This window comes from Pectinophora gossypiella, chromosome 8, assembly GCF_024362695.1.
Source record: "Pectinophora gossypiella chromosome 8, ilPecGoss1.1, whole genome shotgun sequence".
NCBI classification, from domain to species: Eukaryota; Metazoa; Arthropoda; class Insecta; order Lepidoptera; family Gelechiidae; genus Pectinophora; species Pectinophora gossypiella.
In genome coordinates this window covers 7,204,859-7,219,930 of record NC_065411.1, presented here as the reverse complement: position 1 = coordinate 7,219,930, position 15,072 = coordinate 7,204,859, and the positions used below count along the sequence as shown (strand labels likewise).

Here is a 15,072-nt window from a genome sequence, read left to right as displayed (position 1 = left end):
ACTTACATTGCAGATTAGCTTTAATTTTAAAGAGCTATAAACGTTCCATTCATACAATTTTTTTTTTATTATAAATATGAAACTCTTTCTGTCAATGTTCACATTTAAAAGTAACTTTTATCAAGGTTTTATTCACAACCATAATCAATACTTATTTTAAGTTTGATGTATATAGTTAATCCAATTTAAATACTTTTTTAGCTAAATGAAGCCATCTTTTGTCGGGGCCGCTAATTTTTAACATAAATATTTTTGCTATACCATTCTATTGTTGTATAATTTTCGACCACTTGTTTAAATATAAATATAACACATTTTGCATGCATACATAATCCTTATTGCTTCGATATAGGTACTATATTATGAACAGTAGCATGCTGCTCGCATACAACTTGTGACGCGACAATCCAGCCAATAGAATCAGTTAATTTATCGCGTATCCAACCGGACAGAATGTTGCGGTTACAGATATTTGTTACACCTGTTGTATGCTAACCTTACCTTGCAACATGGTCACGGTCGCGATTGTACTATAAATTATACAGTGTGCTAAACTACGAGTATTATTGAGCTCAATAAATGCAGGAATAACTGACATATAGCGCGTTTATTTTCATTTTGGTTCTGAAGTGATTATCACGTGTTTCGTAACGATACGTTAGGTACCTGCCTATTTTGTAATTGAACAATCTGAATATGGAATTCTGCATATCTATTTAACAATGACTAGTATGGTGATGCTAGTATGGTAAGCTCCACCATGGAACAGATTAAAGAGAAGGCGAACGTCGTGTCTTATAAAGAGGTGAAGGAATTGGTCTTTGATAGACAAGAATGAAGAATGCTACACCGACAAGAGTGTGGCTCTTAAATTAGTGATGAGTATAGTGATATTAAGTGAAATCTCTTTAAATAAATATCACACGTCACAAGACACTATCATTAGTGTAATGACATAAAAAGAGGTACATAGTTATACAGATTACAATTAATATTGTGAAAAAATAAGCGGCTTCTCACATGATTACAACATATCACATGTACGCATTATCTCATATATACACAATGGATAAGAAGTGATTTTTTAATTTAATTAAAAACGATTAAATATTTTAAAATATAGATTTTTAAAATTGCCTATATATATATAATATATATATATATAGGCAATTTTATATATATATATATATATATATATATATATATAGGCAATTTTAAAAATCTATATTTTAAAATATTTAATCGTTTTTAATTAAATTAAAAAATCACTTCTTATCCATTGTGTATATATGAGATAATGCGTACATGTGATATGTTGTAATCATGTGAGAAGCCGCTATATATAGCCGCGTATATATATATATATATATATATATATATATATATATATATATATATATATATATATATATAGGCATATATATATATATATATATATATATATATATATATATATATATATATATATATATATATATAATTGCCTATATATATATATATATTATATATATATAGGCAATTTTAAAAATCTATATTTTAAAATATTTAATCGTTTTTAATTAAATTAAAAAATCACTTCTTATCCATTGTGTATATATGAGATAATGCGTACATGTGATATGTTGTAATCATGTGAGAAGCCGCTTATTTTTTCACAATATTAATTGTATATATATATATATATAAACCTTCAATTGTACAAAATATTAGCGAATTAAATAAAAATGTTTTCTTATTTAAGTATATTCAATTTGCTACATCCATTTTCAAAAGAACAAATAACTCTGTGAAGTAAAGATCCTAGGGATTACCCACTTATTTATGCGAACTACTTTGGTGATCCAAGAAACCTGAAGTTATCCGGGAAAGATATAAAGAAATTTGCAAAAATCGTGCATACGGATTATTTTAAATCTATTGTAGCATTTGTACGATCAATTTGAGCTTGACAGCAAAGAAAATTGTAAATGTATTTGTATTAATTTTGTTGTGACGATTTACCATCCTGTTGGCACCGCTAAAATACCCATTTTAGATAGATCCTCATACATCGAAGGTAGACAGTCGTTTAAGAGTGCATGGCGTTCAATGCCCTAGTGTAGTATATGCCAGTGTCATGACGTCACTAACCAGTGGGAACACTTATTGACCAGTAATCATGATCGGAGAAAGAGCATCAAAACTGATCAAAGAGGAAAACAGGAAAATATTTTTGTCCAACTTACATAGTTGTAATGAATATTTTTTTGACGCTCGTCATTAAAGTTATGTAACAGGAAAAGGAAATAAGTTATTGTCAATTACATTATCTGTAAGTATATTGTCAACAAAAGTTATTATAATCACAAACGCAATTCGTAAATAATTTGTTGATTTGCCAACAAACACAAAATGACGAGTCATGTATAAAAATAATACCGTAGTTATTTAATCTTTTGCTTCGTGATAAGATGCGTGCAGACATTTGAATGATGTTTGTGTTATATTATTTCTGTATCTATATCTTATGTTACAGCATTATAGTAATTACACTTAAATTGTGTCACTTTTAAGGAACCATTAAATCATTAAAAAGAAAGAAAGAACAAACAATCCAATAAACAATTGAAATCCGACTGGTTATTTAAATTAAACAAAATAAGGCTATATTGACCTCAGATACAGCCAAAAGTTGCCTTTAAGGTTAAACTTCATTTTTTTAGCAAGTTTTATCAGCAGACTTCTGTAGTCAATGTCATATTCACGTATGCGCGTTGCGTAACACTATATTATCATTATTTCATGTAAGTATAATTATGTTATAGACCATGTGATTAATGCGGGCATTATGAATAATGTCAGGGCATTTTGAATGTCTAGTTCTATCGAGCTGAGAGATTAATTACTATATAAACTTAGTTATTTATAACATTGCACGAGTATTACTATATTGCTAATAATGATAATAATGCTAAATAATGAGTGTGCTTACTGAAACTTTAGTTTTATTTTATGTTTTATAATTATAGGATGTCAATACTTTTATAAAACAAAGATATGTTTTATAAAATATATATTTATATATGTTTTATGTTTTCTATTTTAACATAATTTCTTTAAGTTTTAAAGTAAAATGACAGCAAAAATAAAAAGTAATAATGGCAAAATATGTTTTTATTTTTCTGCTGAAAAGGTGATGGACAATATGTATAATGCCCGGTCCATTAGATAAGGTATTTGAATAATTATTACCAAATTGCTCATTAATGTTGGATATTTTTCATAATGACCGGGAACTATGTATAATATCTCTATTTATTAACGTATACATATTTTATATGGCTTTTTACCATTAATATTAGGTGTCTTTTTACCATTAGTATTCTAGTGTTGTATATTGCTCGACCACTTCCTTAAATATAGCTGTAATACATTTTTCATGCGTATTTATTGATTTGCAAAACTATACGAGTACGAACAGTGCCGCTCGCATATCACTTGCGACGCGACAATCGAGCCAATAGAAGCAGTTTATTTATCGCATAGCCAACCGGGCAGCATGTTACGGTTAAAGATATTCGTTAAACCTGTTATCTGCTAACCTTGCCATGAAACATGGTCACGGTCGCGTTTGAAGGAGTTACGTATAAATTATACGGATTGCTAAAATACGAGTATTATTGGCCTCAATAAATTCATATAAATACAGGGATAACTTCCATATAGCGCGTGTATTCTCATTTTGACTATGAAGTGATTATTACGTGTTTCATTACGATACGTTAGGTACCTATTCTGTAACTGAGTAATCTGCATTTGGAATTCTGCATCTATTTAATTTTTTTATAAAACAGTTGGTATCTACAATTATAATGTCTATTTAACAACAATTAGTATGTTTATATTGAGTGAAGCTTGTTTTAATAAGAACGCTAATTTAAAGATTATTTAGGGTATTGGCATATAAGCAGAGCTACATAATTTTATAGCTGACAATACAACTTCCACGCAAGTAGCTATATTGCGATAAAATAAAAAGTTTTTCCTTGTATGATAATAACAAGACACATCTGATATGTCCGCAATTGACAAGTAAGTGATTTTTTTACACATACATACATAAACTCACGCCTATTTCCCACCGGGGTAAGCAGAGACTATAGAATTCCATTTGCTTCGATCCTGACCCATTTCTCTTGCTTCCTTATTAATCGCTTCATACACGCACGCCGATTCAGAGTAGATCGTACTAAACCTTTTCTAAGGACATCTCCAATTTGGTCAATGTAAGTCCTTCTAGGTCTTCCTCTGCCAGCCCTACTGTCAACTGTATAGTGTTTTTTTTAATTTAATTAAAAACGTTTAAAAATTAGAAATATGGAAAAATATAGGAACATTTAAAATTAAAATGGCAGATAGTACCTACTGTCTTTACATGTACCTACTTATCTAATAGGTACAATCATGAGCAATATAATTTACCCACTTTAGGACTCTGTTGCACTAACATATTTGACATTTAGTGAGACTTACAGTTCAATATGTCAAAAAAGTTAATGTGACATGGTACCAAACAGTACATACTAACAGAATTACTATCAGTAGTGGTGAAACTAGTCCTTAAAGTTGTAAGACCGAATCCTTTTAAAATCCAATCCCCATTGTTTAACTATTGTGCCTGGAGATGAAGGCGTCGAACGCCTCGTAATATGTGGCGACTTGTCGAGTTACTGATAATATGAAGATATACATATTGCCAGATACGCGGCGAATGATGTGCGAGGCATATGCCATTTTTATTCTTACAAATAGATTAAACAAGCGATTTTTTTCGCCTTGAAACTACATACCAACTCTAACTTTGTCCTGAATGTTTTTTCAGTGTCAACATCGGCGCATGTCCTTCACCTACAACAGGGTCAGCTCCTGCTATATTTGCGTCAGCTTTTACTTACTTTGCAGCTTCGCAATGTCTCATTACAGAAGACTGGCCACCAGATTCACCCATTGGAAGTACGTTTCAAAAACCATATTAATATTTGTTGACACTATCATTGATCTTAATTGATTTGGATGATAAAACGTTCATCTAGGAAGGGCAATTTAATACTTTAAGGACAATATCTAATAAACTACCTAAAATACTACCAAGAGACAAACTGAGAGCTTCTTATGTTTTACTTGGTACTTCACGTAAAAAATGGGATTTTTCAAATTATTTTTCTTCCAATTCTAGGTCAGGAAGAATTTGACTTCATCATAGTAGGAGCAGGATCAGCTGGTAGTGTCGTAGCAAACCGACTCAGTGAAGTAAAAAGTTGGAATGTGCTACTAATTGAGGCTGGGGATGATCCACCCGCTGAAAGCATAGTAAGTTCCGCCTACTTTTTATTACTTTTAAGTTATGAAGTATCTGATCTATTCATTAATTTTTAGTCCTCATTGATTTCTGCGGTGCACCAAGCGCTACCCTGGAGGTTTGACACTGATTAGAGTTATGTCCTTGACAATTTAACATATTTTATTACTTTTACAGATTCCAGCTTTAAGTGGACAGCTATACGGTAGCCAGTATGACTGGAATTATAGAACAGAAAATAACGGCAGGACCAGTCAAGCTGTTACAAATGGATCTGTTTGGTGGAATCGAGGTAAAATGCTCGGAGGCAGCAGCAGTATAAATGCTCTCATATATTTCAGAGGAAATGAACACGATTACCAAGAATGGTTTGACGAAGGCAATTTTGAGTGGCATCCTGATATTGTACTGCAATATTTTAGAAAAGCTGAAAGCCTCCAGGACTACAAATTACTTCAAAGTTTCGGACTTAATCATTTTTATGGTGAAAATGGACCTCTTGTAGTGAACTCATTCAACAGCACTAAAAAAGCAATTCTTAATGACGTATTGGGTGCGTGGGATGAAATTGGAATTAGAAACGTACCTGATTTGAACGCGGCAAATGTCATGGGATCTAGCTATTTCAGAGGCACTGCATCTGATGGAAAGAGAAACAGTGCTGCTAAAGCATACCTGAACCCAATACAAGACAGGAAGAATTTGAAGATCGTAAAGAATAGTTTAGTTACAAAAGTATTGATTAACACAGAAACTAAAGTGGCGAATGGTGTTGTAATAGAGCGTGATGGTAAAACACAAAGAATATTAGCTAACAAAGAGGTAATTATAAGTGCTGGTGCTATAAATACTCCTCAATTGCTGATGCTTTCTGGAATAGGTCCGAAAGATCATTTGGATAGCTTGGGTATTAAAAACAATGTCGATTCACCCGCTGTAGGTAAGAACTTACAGGACCATTTAGTCGTTCCAGTAACCATATACGGAGATGAAGATCGATTTCCTGATACGGCAGATATACAGTTTGATGCAATAAGGTATCTTTATGATCGGAAAGGATACTTAGGTCAAACTAGCATTGATAGCGTATCTGCATTTTACTCCATAGATCACACTTACACTTACCCACAATTTCAGAATCATCTCGGAATATCTCCTCAAAATGGTACTATGGGGCCTTACCTTTTTGAAAATGTATATAAATACAAACCGTCAGTTGTTCAATCAGTTAGCGAATTAAATGCAAATCACGGTCTATTTATTTTTTTGTTCAATTTACTACATCCATTTTCAAAAGGTCAAATAACTCTGCGAAGTAAAGATCCTAAGGATTACCCACTTATTTATGCGAACTACTTTGGTGATCCACGAGACCTGGAGTTTTCCGTGAAAGGTATAAAAAAACTTACAAACATCGTGCATACGGATTATTTCAAATCTATTGGGGCATTTGTAGGTCGAATTAAATGGCCTGAGTGCGATCACTTTGAGCTTGATAGCGAAGAATATTGGAAATGTATTTGTATTAATTTTGTTGTGACGATTTACCATCCTGTTGGTACCGCTAAAATGGGTATAGATCCTCATACATCAGTGGTAGACAGTCGTTTAAGAGTGCATGGCGTGCATGGCCTTCGTGTAGTAGATGCCAGTGTCATGCCGTCACTAACCAGTGGCAACACTAATGGACCAGTAATCATGATCGGAGAAAGAGCATCAGATCTGATCAAAGAAGATTACGGGAAAATATTTTCGTCCAACTATATAAATATGAAATGATAAAATTTTTGACGCTGGTCGTTAATGTTATAGGTATGTAACAGAAGGCGGTGTTTATAACAAAATTTGTTCATGTTACATTTAGACAAGAAAGGTTATACTAATCACAAACGCAATCCGTTAACAACTGTTTTGTTGATTTGTCAAACAACAAAAGTAGGAGATTATGTACCTTATAACTATAAGTAATGTAATTATATATTTATTTCCTTTGTGATTAATATGCGTATGCAGACGCTATGTACGTTTTAATGAACTTCGTGCAATATAATTTATTTAGAATCCATGTTGTAACGTAATACTATTTTCACAGAAATTTTCATTTTATTCTTTTAAGAAATCGTATATAATAAAAAGAAAAATAAACAAAGAATTATAAAATTTAAAACTCAACTGCTTAGTTAAATTAAACAAAATAAGTGTATATTGACCTCAAAAACTGCCAAAAATTGGTAAAAGCCCCTGACTTCTCTAGTCGATGTCATAATATAACCATTATAATATTACCATTATAATATCTACACCGCAGTGGAGCAGCGTGGTGGAGTATGCTCCATACCATTCCGATTGATTGAGGGGAGCCTTGTGCCCGGCAGTGGGACGTATATAGGCTATTTATGTTATGTTGTTATAATATCTACACATACGTCATAATTATCAAATGTTAATTCATCTGAATATAACATAACATAACATAACAAATACTTTATTGCACAAACAGGAAAAAACAAAATAAAATTAAAAATAAAAAATAATTAAAATATAATAGAATTTCATTTCCAGTCAGTTTTGCGGATTCAGTGAGGTATTCATTATTTATTAATTACTGAATTATTTATCATAAAAATAAGAATTTAAGTGACATCTTATGCTTATTAGAATATGTTTTATAAAACTCCAAAACTGTAATAAATCAAAAAATATATATTTTTAGAAAATGTAATTTGACAGTTTGAAATTCCCACGTCGCGTAGGGAGTCGATAAACTCTTCTAAGCCCGTAATTATTTTTATGATGATTTTAGTGACACCGCAATGAAAACTATGAGGGGTGATTTAGACCATGATTTTGAATTGATATCAAGTGCAGTTTTTTTGTCGCAAAAGGATGGAAATGAAAATAATAAAAAAAGAAATCACAAAAAAAAATCCAAGAGGAAATACCACTAGATTTAAACTCAGAATCATGGCCTGAATCATCCCCCTCATTATTCGGTACGATGCCCCTAACACTCTGTATTTTAGTAAGACATGATTATTGGTGCTCTAGACAAAAAATATGCCCACACAAAAGATTTACCGTCATAGTCTTATAACAGGCATCATGAGGTCATAATATTACGCCTTTCATGCATTTAATTTCAGCTAACTGATGTTGTTAATTTATCGTTATCCAATTACGATCATTTAGTGAAACAAAGGAAATAACTATGTGAATACTTAGGAACTTATTTTTTTATTATTTAATGGATCGCGTTTATTTCCTGTCCGAGTGAGAGCCCTCGGCGCTCCCCATTTATCAGACTAAATAGTTAATGTCACATGCGTCATATCTACAATAAGTCCACCTAACACAAGAGTCGACGAGGTTGGTCATTGATCTCATAACCCTCACGACAGAATAGAAGACCTAACACGGCAAAAAAAGTTTACTTTCCGTATGTGTCTTCATGTCATATCGACCGACGAAATTTTGATATTTGTCCGGCCAAGTAGTTAATGCCATCTGCAGCAAATCTACAATAAGTCACGTCAAAAAAAAGACATTCTAACTTTTATTTATAAGTACAAAACATTAACACATGTAGACGGGACGACAAATTATAAATATAGCGTAGTTTTCAAGGTGCATTTGAGACCGGATTATGCAAATTTAATAGCTCATAACTGAAGGTTAGATAAACAAACACATTTGCAAAAAACTCTCATGTTTGGGTTTTGCATTAGGTCAGATAAACGGAACCCGAAATAAAAGCGCGATAAACGCTTGATGATTACAAAACTAGCAATTACAATAAGTATTTAGTTCAAATTCTTAACAAAATAAATACCTATTTAACATCATTGTTACGTGTTCAGACGAAGAAGACCGTAGTTATACTCGCAATCAGCTTGCAGAATGTTTGGGTATTTACCTATTTAATTGTTACGTTGCGTGATGTTATTAGATAGGTAGCAAAATAAAATCGACCTTAATTATGTGTGTAAAACCGTGTTACTGTCTTTGTTTAATATTCTGTACTGCATGCAATTATGGCGGACCCAACTTGTTGACCAGCTAGTTTCGCCCAAATGCAACAGATGGCGCCACCATTCAATAATGTAGTCCTGAAACGCGCAAGCGAAGCTTACACAGAGCGACGTATATATACAACTTCCAACATGATACAGTAGGATTGACAATTCCTAGTCACACTACCAACTTGTGGCTAGCGGAGTTCTATGCTCTGTTCGGTACCCCAATACCAACCTATGGCGGCAGCGCACCCATGTCGCCAAACAATTATTTAGTGTGGTACCTAATTATGCTTGATATAGTAAGACTAAAACGGTGGATTATATGATAATGGTGAAAACAATATAAGTACATAGCTTCATGCAAGCTAGGGTCGACCGGGCAAGGGGAATATTGTGTAATTTGCGAATTGGTATGCATTCATCTGCATATAAAATAGCAAGTTTGCGACGTGACAAAGTGTCTTATGGTGTGACACGCTTAAGCAAATGCCTATTGTTTTCTGCTCGAAAACTCCATGATCATGTTTTGGGAATGAAGATCGCGAGACCAAAGATCGGGTTATACTTTTTTCGTTGATTTACTTCTTTGCTTTATACTTTAGTCAAATCTTCTTTATCTAGCCAACTACATTTCGAGTATGCATAAATTAATTTTCTTGCACGCACAAATTATAACAAATTTAATTTCGCACAAATTGAACTCAAATCCGACTGTTCGTGTATTATTATACGTTTGCTTTCCCTTTAAATCAAGAGGAAATTTAATCAAACGCCAGAGCAAACCTATCAGCGTCAATTTGCAAATAATTTCGCATGGTGCCACCGCGGTGGCTTGCGTCTCCTTAAGCTTGGGTTAAGTACTCATGTAAAATAAAGGCTTCTTTGCGACTTGTGGTACATTCTCTGATGTTTTTGAGCAGGCAGCGCGGAATTAAGCATCCTCAATAACTTGACCCTTTGAGCTCTATTGGTGCAACCATGACTTCCGTTCTTTCTTGTTTCGTTATTTTATTTTATATCCTCATTGCGTAGTTCTGTTATTGATGCTATTGCACCGCCTCGATTATTATTTTTAATTACATCTTCTTTCACCATAAGATTCCCTGAAAGACATTGTTATTTAGCAATAACGCCGCCTATAGTATTTCTTTTGTCTTTTTATTTATTATTTATTTATTTTATTAAAAATAAGCACAGTACTTAATACATTTTTTTACAATTGACGGTGCAACAAAAACCAACTTTGGTTTATCCGTACACCGACATTCACCATCGTCGCTTCCAATTGTAATAGTTATTTTTCTTGTGTGTTTGTAGTTACAGTTAGGTTATATAAGATAAGGTAATATAAAATGGTGTCAATGAAGCTTTAAGTCCTAATTGTTGCGTTAATTTAAGTCATCAGTACGTTGGCTATTATTACTGATGAACTGTATTTGAATTGCCAACCGGCTGCTAAATTGCAGCTTTGACTCAGTTTGTGTGCGGTGGGCATAACTGCATCGAAACTGCACACTGACTGTAATCCAACTGCAGTAAATTGCGGTTGTAAATCGGTTCCAAGTCAGCTGACTTCGGCATCGTAAATTAACCAATCCAAGGAAAAACGGGACATCGGCAGGAAGTCTTCAAAATTATTGTTTTAATGTAGATACCCTCTCAGTTATGAAGGACTTTTTTTCTGTAAGGGACTGAAAAAATATTATCCTCCAAACTTGTAAGCATATTCTCCCCATATCATTAAGTCCTGTGTAGTCGATTGGGAAAAAACTGGAGATGAAATACTTGCAAATTGTTATGAAAAAGATCGGATTTGAGTTAAAACACGTATTTTTCATAACAAACGGGGTGTTTCCGCAGAAGCTGGTTGTTATCGCGAGCCGGCTGTTTCGTATAGGTAGGCACCTGTGTAACTGTCAGCGACAAACGAAAAGTGACAGAGGAAATTAAATTAAGCATAATATAATTATTGTAGCGGGGTCCGTGGAACAAACATACATAAACTCAAGCCTGTTTCCCACCGGGGTAAAGAGAAGCAGATAAGTCAGTAGGCAGGGGTTGTTTCTTTGTCCCGATTTTAATTATAATTATTATGTTTAAAATCTGTGAATCATTGAATTAGATTTTTGTATTTGAATCTTTATAAGGTCTGCTCTTATCGATAAACAGACGTAGATACAACTTATCTTACGTAATTACTATCAGGGTACATAGAACTATACGTAACCAGACGACAATTTGCCAAACCTATCTTTTATTATGAATCAATATCCTAAAGATATATGGAATTTATACTGAGATCAAGTTTTTTATTTCCGTTTAGCCATAACCTCAGCTATCACCATGTTTTGTTTAATTACGGGTCAACCTGTATGCAGATAGGTAGTCAATTATGTAGAACAGTAAGTAAATATTTTTTTATTCGACTTTTAAGCAGTAGAACCATATAACTTTACTGTGTCAGTTGTGTCTGTCCAGAATCGGGATTAGAACTACTCTGTAGCATAGTTTGTTCAAAGATTTTTCTGTGCCCAGCAAAAAAAAAATCCACGGGATTTTTTTCTCATGTTCCTTTAACGCCAAAAGTAGCGCTTCTACCCCAACCATACCGTAGCTGTCAAAGCAAATAGCTTTGCAAACGGTCACTTTATAAATCGTGCTTGCCGACACCTCTTTGAGGGTTCTCAGTTTATTTTTCAATTCCCCATCAAAGTGAAAGGGGAATTTTCGACGATTTTGGCGAGCTTTTTGTTATTAGTCCTGCACTTTAGGGGCTGGTTTATTAATCGTGTTCCGAAAGGCTTATATTTATTTTGCCTCTTCAAAGTAACAGTTTAAAAAGCGACTTTAAATCGTTTCATTGTAAAATATTTTTCTGATGAGACGATTTAAAAAAAATTACGAATCCACTATAAGTATGGCATAAAATATAGATGAGTTACGAAAATTATACAGGGTGTTAGTGACATCGTAACGAATACTGAGGAGGATGATTCAGACCATGATTCTGAGTTGATATCAAGTGGAATTTTCCGTCGCAAAATTCATGTTTTTTTTTGTTTTTTTTTTTAATTATTTTCAATTCTATACTTTTGCGATGAAAAATTCCACTTGATATTAACTCAGAATAATCAGCTGAATCATCCCTCAAAGTTTTCGTTACGAAGTCACTAACACCCTGTATTGTCCCCGATTCCTGCAGACGTATCACTGAGATGCCTATTTTATTTGTCCGGGTTATTCATTCATTTCCCACCTGAGTTATTATCTAAGAGCTGTTTCTGAATGGTGTCCCAAAACTCAGGTCCTTCCTAGTTTGGGTTCCTGTCTCCCTCATAAGTCCGTACATAGATAATTATATAATACATAATTAGATAAGATAATGTAAACTGTTATAAGGGAGAAAAATAAACTTTTATTTTATTTATTTTATTTTATTTTTATTCATTCATTAATTTTAAAATGAACAGTTGCCAAACATCCGTCCCCGTCCTTTTCGGTGGATAAGAAAATGACAGGTATAAACTTAAAATAAAATTAGATGGTGTGTCCTGAAATCACTACTTTTGTGTTAATTACTTATGTCTAATAGACTATAATACATCACAAATCATAAATAGCCTATATACGTTCCACTGCTGGGCACAGGCCTACCCTCAATCAACCGGAGGGGGTATGGAGCATACTCCACCACGCTGCTCCACTGCGGGTCTGCGGGTGCTGCTCCACTATAGTACATTTTAAGTAATATATTAATTTTGTACCTAAGGTATTAAGTAGTTAGTACGTAATCGTTACATGAGCCATGTCAGGGGCCTTTGCCGGCTCAATAATAACCCTGACACCAGGGTTGATGAAGTTGGTAATCCATCTCACAACCCACACGATAGAAGAAGTAGTTATTTACGTAATAAACTACTATGTCTGCTGAAAGGTAAGTTGGCGAATTATAAAAATGATATAAAAAATAAAGGGGCTCATTCACTGAAACCAACCCCACAATCTAAAGACTCCCTTGCGTGCTATCACCAAAACATCTTAATCAAAATAACATGGAATTACGTGCACAATAAAGGTCCTATTAGACACGCGTAGTGCACGAAAGTGTAAAAAGCACCGTAACACGAAATTGCTTCTACTTCGTGCTCCGTGCCACCCATTCATTTGTCATGTCAAACATTATGATGACGAGTAAAAATATAAAGTTGCGTTTCACTGAAAGGACAGCTAATGACGGAGTAACATTGTTAATTCGGTCGGGTGGATTTAAAAGGGAAAGTACTGTGTATTCATGTTTAGGTTGGGGTTTTCAGGTAGATGTGTTCGGTAAACATTGCTATGTATAATCGTAAACGTTCAAATGAAAAAAAAAAATTGTAAAAGGTGATGAAAAAAAAAACGAATTACTTAATGGATACATACATACATGAACTCACGCTGATTTCTCACCGGGGTAAGCAGAGATTACGGAATGAATTAATTTAAAGTAACATTCATAACTTTGTTCATATAAATTCCCGATATTATTTGTTACATTATACAAAACATCATTGAAAATTCCCTACCCTATGAAATGTCAACGGTGTTTCTTTAAGTTCTTTTCAGGGAAGAAAATTGAAAAAAAAAATAGTTAACAGAATCGAGTGGTCAATGGGATAATTATTTGTAGCCAATATTCATCATCAGATGATGAATGAAGAACCTTGCGTTACCTGGTTTTTCATAGGGTCCACTTACTTAATCTAAAAATTAACAGGTTTTTGGTTGTTGCCAATATACATAATGTAATTACTTTTAGAAAGAAAATACAAAAATGCGCTACATTACGTAAGATAAAGAAAGCACTTCCAAAAATTCATACTATTACCTATCGAAATCAGGGTCCAAATAATATAAGCGTCGTGGTTCACGCCGTGACTTGTGTTGAGTGAGGCCCTTTTATCTCAGGACGTCCACCACCACCTTATGATCTTTTCGATAAACATCCGTCTTGCTTTTTTGTACTTAATTGTTTTAGTGGAAATTTGATATGATGTTATTGTCTTTTTTTTGTGTGTGGCGCCCTTTTATAATAAACTATTTCTATTCTATTCTAAAATACCTTCGAAAAATACAACGGTTGCTCTTATAAAGTTTATCCATCAGGCGGCGAGCCCGGAATTTGACCAAACTTGGTGGTAATCAGATTACCTTGCATAAATTATCACAATTCCCTGTGGTGCAGACTCTGAGAGGATTCTAACTTGCATTTAGTGGTTTGAGGAACTAACTTAAAATTGATTGGAAATCTATTAAAATATTAAAATTACTACAATCTGAACAATATTTTTACTGTTAGACAGACACAGTGCAATCACAGTAAACACTTTCTGTGTTTTTTGTAAAGAAGTGGCTCACCACCTATCACGTCGGTTTAACAGTAAGATACTCAACAACAAGAAGACACACAACACAGGAACACAACACCTAGCAACACACACACACACACACAACACAGACATACACAGGACGCAAACAACAACACAGAAACACACACACACACAACAGGAAGATGTCTTGCGATAGATGTAGGTACCTTTGACTACCCCAATTGGGATTTAGTCGTGAGCGTATGTAATTTTGTAAAGAAGGTCTTCTTCACACACAGACACGTTAGTTTCAAGTTTCAAATAAGGAAATTTTAATCTCGCTAGAATAACAGCATTAGTATTGAAATAA

General features: G+C 33.6%; 1 protein-coding gene across 1 annotated transcript; it reads left to right on the top strand.

The window, feature by feature from the left end:
• The first annotated feature begins 3,959 nt into the window (after positions 1-3,959).
• On the top strand, positions 3,960-7,753 carry LOC126368885 (ecdysone oxidase-like). The gene is made up of 4 exons (XM_050013093.1): positions 3,960-4,071; positions 4,862-4,992; positions 5,216-5,349; positions 5,516-7,753. The coding sequence occupies exons 1-4, from the start codon at positions 4,055-4,057 to the stop codon at positions 7,115-7,117; spliced, it is 1,884 nt and encodes a 627-aa protein (XP_049869050.1). The 5' UTR covers positions 3,960-4,054; the 3' UTR covers positions 7,118-7,753.
• Positions 7,754-15,072: the final 7,319 nt, after the last annotated feature.

What these genes read in the sequence shown, in the direction of transcription:
- LOC126368885 (XM_050013093.1), top strand. An exon ending in ACCAGATTCACCCATTGGAA is followed by an intron (nt 4,993 to 5,215) that starts GTACGTTTCAAA and finishes TTCCAATTCTAG; the next exon opens with GTCAGGAAGAATTTGACTTC. An exon ending in ATCCACCCGCTGAAAGCATA is followed by an intron (nt 5,350 to 5,515) that starts GTAAGTTCCGCC and finishes TTACTTTTACAG; the next exon opens with ATTCCAGCTTTAAGTGGACA.